Source organism: Anomaloglossus baeobatrachus, chromosome 2 (assembly GCF_048569485.1).
Source record: "Anomaloglossus baeobatrachus isolate aAnoBae1 chromosome 2, aAnoBae1.hap1, whole genome shotgun sequence".
NCBI lineage: Eukaryota > Metazoa > Chordata > Amphibia > Anura > Aromobatidae > Anomaloglossus > Anomaloglossus baeobatrachus.
This window is the reverse complement of record NC_134354.1, coordinates 759,506,565-759,514,922: the sequence shown is the minus strand read 5'-3', so window position 1 is coordinate 759,514,922 and position 8,358 is coordinate 759,506,565. Positions and strand designations below refer to the sequence as shown.

At 42.2% G+C, this 8,358-nt stretch overlaps 1 protein-coding gene across 1 annotated transcript in view; it reads right to left on the bottom strand.

The window, feature by feature from the left end:
- Positions 1-1,084: 1,084 nt before the first annotated feature.
- GPR83 (G protein-coupled receptor 83) overlaps positions 1,085-8,358 on the bottom strand; it is a 90,634-nt gene continuing 83,360 nt past the window's right edge. Inside the window, exon 4 of the mRNA XM_075334683.1 lies at positions 1,085-2,130. Coding sequence (XP_075190798.1) covers positions 1,506-2,130 — 625 coding nt within the window. The 3' untranslated portion in view covers positions 1,085-1,505. The remainder of the gene's footprint in view (positions 2,131-8,358) is intronic.

The following is an 8,358-nucleotide window of genomic DNA, read 5'->3' as shown; positions in this document are numbered from 1 at the left end:
GACTCGACCTTGCAGTATGCGTGTTGAGAGGCACCAGGTCATCTGCCCTGCTGGTGCACCGTTTCCGCAGCAGTGGTTGGCGCACGGCGCCGCAACTTTTAAGGCTGCAGCCCATTCAGAGGTTCGCCTTGACGTTGTTGTGGGCTTCATACAGTCTGACCAGAATGTTAAATCAAGAACCTCATGTATGTTCAGGTGCATACATTTTGGTTTAGTAGCATTAGATCAACTGATGATTTTTGGATGTGTGGTTCATGTTTATTTCTCCAGCTATGTTGCATTGCATGTTCTTTCTGTTCTTGTTTCATGGACAACACATCCAAGCACCCATGATACTTGGCCGAGCACCGCGAGTACCCAAGCACCCCAATGCTCAAATGAGTATCAAGCAGTGGTGAGCACGCTCTCTCATCACTAGTATTTACCAATTGGGTGGTGCTAACAAGATAATAATGCAGAGCAGCCTAAAGATACACCCCATAGAACCTGTGAGCCATGGTTCCAGGGTTAAGTGCCTTATTATTTCGTGCTATTTTTTTTGCTCTTTTCCAAGGTAGTGTGGCAAACAGGATCCTCGGGGGCGTGTTTTTGACTGCTCTGCATTATTACCATGTGAACCATGCCCCCATTGTAAAGGCCATAAAAATTAACAATAAATAAAGAGACCCATATCTCCTGAACCTTATGAAGGATTAAAAAAAAAAATTGGAATACTCAGGAGAAAAGTGAGAACATAATAAGAGCAGAATCTGTTCACTTTTGACCTGGTGACAGGTTCTCTTTAGCAAATGTATTATTCTTCACAAAATGGAGGCTTTAAAAAAATAAAAGCTTCATCCCAGAGAGCCACTTTTTAATAATAATTCATTTCGGAGCTGTCATTTGAACAATGCCACCCTAGGCAGGGAACTAGGAGTCCTTGCTACTGACAGGGACGCCTATTGTTACTGGGGAGTTGAAAACATCATCAATGGCTTTGGTATGATCTTTGAAAAATGATCTACGGGAAGCGCTTATCAGATGATCTATGGAAACAATAAACCATTGTGACTGTATCTCTTTATTTAGAAATGATTTGCCTTAATTTCATTGCCCAGACTTTAATTACTTTTCTTTCATTTGCACACAACATTGTACAAAAGATGATTTAGCAGCACAATAATGAGATCACAATGTACACTAAGCAGATGCGCCTCTTACAAAGTGATTAGGAGGACCATAGCAGCAGATTTCTGGTTCCACTTGTTACAGATGTCACTAAGCTCACCCTAATCTTCTTAAAAGGTCAGGTCCCAAAAAGTTCAGTCCACAAGCCGTCATTATTCTTTAACCATTTCCTTCTCTCTTCGTGAGATGAGTTCTTCTTCCTGCTCTACGTCTTGAAACATTGAGTAAAACATTCCACTGTGGAATACTTTCTAATAAAAGATCATCCTCATGTTTCTCGAACACCGTTGAGCAGCCTGAAGGATCTGTTGAGTAGGCCTTGAAATTTTAGAATAAGCTTAGCCAACGGACACTATAGGTTCCACAGCCGAAATATCAGTCTTCCCCGACTGGATGTTAGAAGATGACGGGAGGGTGTGTGACACTAATGATCTCTTGAAGCTTCGACTTTCAGGCCAAGCCACTCTATAGGAAGGAACGTTGGAGGGAAGCATGTCCTCCGGTGGTCCAGGCTGCTTTTTGCAAATGTTCAGCAAGGCCTTTAATTCGGATCTGAAATTGTCATTGAGCCAACAGTATATAAATGGATTGTAGCATGTGCTGCTCATGGCAAACCAGTGAAATGCAAAGTAAACCGCATTGTTAGTACGAATGATCTGACTGGAGAGGAGGACAACATAACAGTTCAAGGGGAACCAGCAGACAGCAAAGAGGACAACCACAAGCATCAACATCTTGATGGTCTTTTTTTTCTTTCGACGAAGGGCAAAATATTGCTCGGTGGTGACATCTCCAATAGCGTTCCGGAGCCATAACTTCTTTGCCACAGTTGTATAGGCAACAGAAATGATCATTAATGGGAGGACATAAAGTAAGATGAATGTGGCTAGGTCAAGATATTTCCAAAAGAGGTCAGAAGGTTCCGGGAAGTCAGGGAGGCATAAACTTCTGATATTCTCCTCACTATTAATAAAAAAAAAATAGAATAATTAACAGAGATGTTTTGCATGAAGGAAAAATCAACTACAAGATCAACAGATTAATGGGGCCACAAAGATGCAGCAACTGCTTTTCTATACACGTGAATAGGAACAAAGATTGTAGTAACATTTGCTGTCCCTGCACCATGTATGGAACTCTGCCACTCCTGGGTAATCAATAATAAAATCTGTCTAAGGACATTGTATGTGCAAAAGATGTGTAAAAGATGAAAATAAAATGAAAGTGAAAAATGGAAAATTGCCCAGGGGTAAAGGGGTTAAATTATTTATTTAAAATTAAATAAATAATTTAAGACAAAAAATGTGTGGTTCCCCCTAAATTGGATCACCAGCCAGGGTAAAGCTGACAGCTGGGGTCTGGTATTCTCAAGGTGTTTATTTTGCCCACCCCGGCCTAAAAATAGCAGGCCGCAGACACACCAGAAGTGGTGCATCCATTAGATGCGCCAATTTCGGTGCTGTGCCTCAACTCATCTCGTTGCCCTGGTGCGGTGGCAGACAGGGTAATATATTGGGTTGATGTCAGCTGTGAATTGCCAGCTGGCATCAAGCCCTGGTATTAGTAATGGGTGCGCAAAGAAGAAAAATAAATTTTATTTGCACAAACACCCGTCGACTACAGCCCTTTACAAAAAATGTCTGACAATATCCATAGCGAGGTCCCATGACGTTTTCCAAAAGCGAATTTGAAAATGCTGGGATGATTTAGGAAAACCTGCACTCGCAGGGGGTTAGACCCGATGGCCCATGAGGTCCCTTCCAACTCTTCCAATCTATGATTCTATGAAAAAACTAAAAGATACGAGTCTCCACAACATATTCAATCTTATGAGTTTACAAAACTTGGATTTGAGTCTAACCCAGACTTGTTAGGTGGACCAAGGTAGTAGAAACAAGGGGTAAATGTCCCCAATTCTGATGGCTTTGTGTTTTAAATAGTTAATAGTGAAAAAGGAAAGACAATGGGTAGTGGGTGCTACACAAGTAAACTCATTAATGTAAAAAAAAGAAGAGGAAAGGACACAACTGTGATGTATTGAGTGTTCCATCCTATACCAAGTTAGTTTTATAGGTCAATACCGGGCAGAGAATGAGGAAAGGCAGACCTTAAATTATCTCAAAATATATGTGGAGATTATGATGTAGCGGTACAATGATTGCCTCAGGTCTGTTCATAATATTAGTTACGATAAATATTCCAGATATTAATGGAATATATCAAATAGTCGTGAACATGGGATTTGGCTTTCACAGAAGTTAAATTATATGGGCTTACAGTAGCTAGGCAGACTGAATGAAAAATTGCATCAAGATAGACTTAAGGGGGCTTTACACGCTGCGACATCGCTAATGCGGAGTCGTTGGGGTCACGGAATTTGTGACGCACATCCGGCCGCATTAGCGATGTTGCTGCGTGTGACACCGATGAGCGATTTTGCATCGTTGCAAAAACATGCAAAATCGCTCATCGGTGACATGGGGGTCCATTCTCGATTATCGTTACTGCAGCAGTAACGATGTAGTTCATCGCTCCTGCGGCAGCACACATCGCTATGTGTGACGCCGCAGGAACGAGGAAGCTCTCCTTACCTGCCTCCCGGCCGCTATGAGGAAGGAAGGAGGTGGGCGGGATGTTACGTCCCGCTCATCTCCGCCCCTTCGATGCTATTGGGCGGCCGCTCAGTGACGTCGCTGTGACGCCGCACGGACCGCCCCCTTAGAAAGGAGGCAGTTTGTCGGTCACAGCGATGTCGCCGGGCAGGTAAGTATGTGTGACGGGTCTGGGCGATGTTGTGCGGCACGGGCAGCGATTTGCCCGTGTCGCGCAACAGATGCGGGCGGGTACCCACGCTAGCGATATCGGGACCGATATCGCAGTGTGTAAAGTAGCGTTTAGGTGCCAAGATGATGGTCAACAATCCAAGATGAATTGACCGGAGTGTCAAAACACATGGCTAAGGGTACCCAACACACCATGGATACCGTGTTCTCCGAAAATAAGACAGGGTCCTACATTATTTTTTTGCTCCGAAAGATGGGATAGGGCTTATTTTCAGGGGATGTCATTTTTTTTTCTATGAACAACATTCTATATTTATTCTTGAACCAAAAAAAAAAAACATTTGTTCAAATATAATCATATTACATTCTGCAACATCAACATAAGTCCCCAAACCCTGTGTGTAACACATGTGTATTATATACAATAATGGATACGGAAAGTGTTCAGACCCCTTTACATTTTTCACTCTTTGTTTCATTGCAGACATTTGGTAAATTCAAAAAAGTTCATTTTTTTTCTCATTAATGTACACTCTGCACCCCATCCCCCATCTTGTCAGAAAAAAAACAGAAATGTAGAAATTTTTGCACATTTTTTAAACAAGAAAAACTGAAATATCATATGGTCATAAGTATTCAGACCCTTTGCTCAGATACTCATATTTAAGTCACATGCTGTCCATTTCCTTATGATCCTCCTTGAGATGGTTCTACTCCTTCGTTGGAGTCCAGCTGTGTTTAATTAAACTGATAGGACTTGATTTGGAAAGGCGCACATCTGTACACAGTACAGACCAAAAGTTTGGACACACCTTCTCATTCAAAGAGTTTTCTTAATTTTCAAGACTCCGAAAATTGTAGATTCACATTGAAGGCATCAAAACTATGAAGTAAAACATGTGGAATGAAATACTTAACAAAAAAGTGTGAAACAACTGAAAATATGTCTTATATTCTAGGTTCTTCAAAGTAGCCACCTTTTGCTTTGATTACTGCTGTGCACACTCTTGGCATTCTCTTGATGAGCTTCAAGAGGTAGTCACCGGAAATGGTTTTCTAACAGTCTTGAAGGAGTTCCCAGAGATGCTTAGCACTTGTTGGCCCTTTTGCCTTGACTCTGCGGTCCAGCTCACCCCAAACAATCTCGATTGGGTTTAGGTCTGGTGACTGTGGAGACCAGGTCATCTGGCGCAGCACCCCATCACTCTCCTTCTTAGTCAAATAGCCCTTACACAGCCTGGAGGTGTGTTTGGGGTCATTGTCCTGTTGAAAAATAAATGATAGTCCAACTAAACGCAAACCGGATGGAATAGCACGCCGCTGCATGATGCTGTGGTAGGCATGCTGGTTCTGTATGCCTTCAATTTTGAATAAATCCCCAACAGTGTCACCAGCAAATCACCCCCACACCATCACACCTCCTCCTCCACGCTTCACGGTGGGAACCAGCCATGTAGAGTCCATCCGTTCACCTTTTCTACAAAGACACAGTGGTTGGATCCAAACATCTCAAATTTAGACTCATCAGACCAAAGCACAGATTTCCCCTGGTCTAATGTCCATTCCATGTGTTCTTTAGCCCAAACAAGTCTCTTCTGCTTGTCGCCTGTCCTTAGCAGTGGTTTCCTAGCAGCTATTTTACCATGAAGGCCTGCTGCACAAAGTCTCCTCTTAACAGTTGTTCTAGAGATGAGAAGGTGTGTCCAAACCTTTGGTCTGTACTGTATATACAACCTCACAGTTCACAGTGCATGTCAGACCAAATGAGAATCATGAGGTCAAAGGAACTGCCCAAGGAGCTCAGAGACAGAATTGTGGTAAGGCATAGATCTGGCCAAGGTTACAAAAGAATTTCTGCAGTACTCAAGGTTCTTAGAAGCACAGTGACCTCTATAATCCTTAAATGGAAGAAGTTTGGGACTACCAGAACTTTTCCTAGACCTGGCCGTTCAGCTAAACTGAGCAATCATTGGAGAACAGCCTTGGTGAGAGACGTAAAGAAGAACCCCAAGATCACTGTGGCTGAGCTCCAGAGCTGCAGTAGGGAGATGGGAGAAAGTTTCACAAAGTCAACTATAAATAAATAAATAAATAAATAAATCTTTATTTTTATATAGCGCTAACATATTCCGCAGCGCTTTACATACATCAGGAATGCTGTCCCCATTGGGGCTCACAATCTAAATTCCCTATCTGTATGTCTTTGGACTATCACTGCAGCCCTCCACCAGTTGGGCCTTTATGGCAGAGTGGCTCGACGGAAGCCTCTCCTAAGTGCAAGACATATAAAAGCCCACATAGAGTTTGCAAAAATACACATAAAGGACTCCCAGACTATGATAAATAAGATTCTCTGGTCTGATGAGATGAAGATAAAACCTTTTGGTGATAATTCTAAGTGGTATATGTGGAGTAAACCAGGCACTGCTCATCACCTGCAGAATACAATCCCCACAGTGAAACATGGTGGTGGCAGCATCATGCTACGGGGGTGTTTTTCAGCTGCAGGGACAGGATGACTGGTTGCAATTGAAGGAAAGATGAATGTGGCTAAGTACAGAGATATCCTGGTAGAAAACCTCTTCCAGAGTGCTCTTGACCTCAGACTTGGCCAAAGGTTCACCTTACAACAAGACAATGACCCTAAGCACACAGCTAAAATAACAAAGGAGTGGCTTCAGAACAACTCTGTGACCATTCTTGACTGGCCCAGCCAGAGCCCTGACCTAAACCCAATTGAGCATCTCTGGAGAGACCTAAAAAAATGGCGATCACTAATGTTCACCATCTAACCTGATGGAACTGGAGTGGATCTGCAAAGAAGAATGGAAGAGGATCCCCAAATCCAGGTGTGAAAACCTTATTGCATCATTTCCAAGAAGACTTATGGCTGTACTAGCTCAAAAGGAAGGGTGCTTCTACTTAATACTAAGCAAAGGGCCTGAATACTTATGACCATGTGATATTTTTTATAAAATTTCTGTTTTTTTTCTGTCAAGATGAGGTGCAGAGTGTACATTAATGAGAAAAAAAAAGAACTTTTTTGAATTTGACAAATTGCTGCAATGAAACAAAGAATGAAAAATTTAAAGTGGTCTGAATACTTTCCGTACCCATGGTATGCATGTATATATACAGTGCCTTGCGAAAGTATTCGGCCCCCTTGAATTTTCAACCTTTTCCCACATTTCAGGCTTCAAACATAAAGATAAAAATTGTAATGTTATGGTGAAGAATCAGCAACAAGTGGACACAATTGTGAAGTTGAATGAAATTTATTGCTTATTTTAAACTTTTGTAAAAAAAAGAATAAACTGAAAAGTGGGGTGTGCAATATTATTCATCCCCTTTACTTTCAGTGCAGCAAACTCAATCCAGAAGTTCATTGAGGATCTCTGAATGATCCAATGTTGTCCTAAATGACTGATGATGATAAATATAATCCATCTGTGTGTAATCAAGTCTCCGTATAAATGCACCTGCTCTGTGATAGTCTCAGTGTTCTGTTTAAAGCACACAGAGCATCATGAAGACCAAGGAACACAACAGGCAGGTTTGTGATACTGTTGTGGAGAAGCCGGATTTGGTTACAACAAGATTTCCACAACTTTAAACATTCCAAGGAGCACTGTGCAAGCGATCATATTGAAATGGAAGGAGTATCATACCACTGCAAATCTACCAAGACCCGGCCGTCCATCCAAACTTTCATCTCAAACAAGGAGAAGACTGATCAGAGATGCAGCCAAGAGGCCCATGATCACTCTAGATGAACTGCAGAGATCTACAGCTGAGGTGGGAGAGTCTGTCCATAGGACAACAATCAGTCGTACCCTGCACAAATCTGGCCTTTATGGAAGAGTGGCAAGAAGAAAGCCATTTCTCAAAGATATCTATAAAAAGTGTTGTTTAAAATTTGCCACAAGCCACGTGGAAGACACCAAACATGTGGAAGAAGGTGCTCTGGTCAGATGAAGTCAAAATCAAACTATTTGGGCACAATGCCAAATGATATGTTTAGCGTAAAAGCAACACAGCTCATCACCCTGAACACACCATCCACACTGTCAAACATGGTGGCAGCATCATGGTTTGGGCCTGTTTTTCTTCAGCAGGGACAGGGAAGATGGTTAAAATTTGTGGGAAGATGGATGGAGCCAAATACAGGACCATTCTTGAAGAAAACCTATTGGAGCCTGCAAAAGACCTGAGACTGGGACGGAGATTTGTCTTTCAACAAGACAATGATCTAAAACATAAAGCAAAATCTACAATGGAATGGTTCACAAATAAATGTATCCAGGTGTTAGAATGACCAAGTCACAGTCCAGACCTGAATGCAATCGAGAAGCTGTGGAAAGAGCGGAAAACTGCTGTTCACAAACACCTCCATCCAACCTCACTCAGC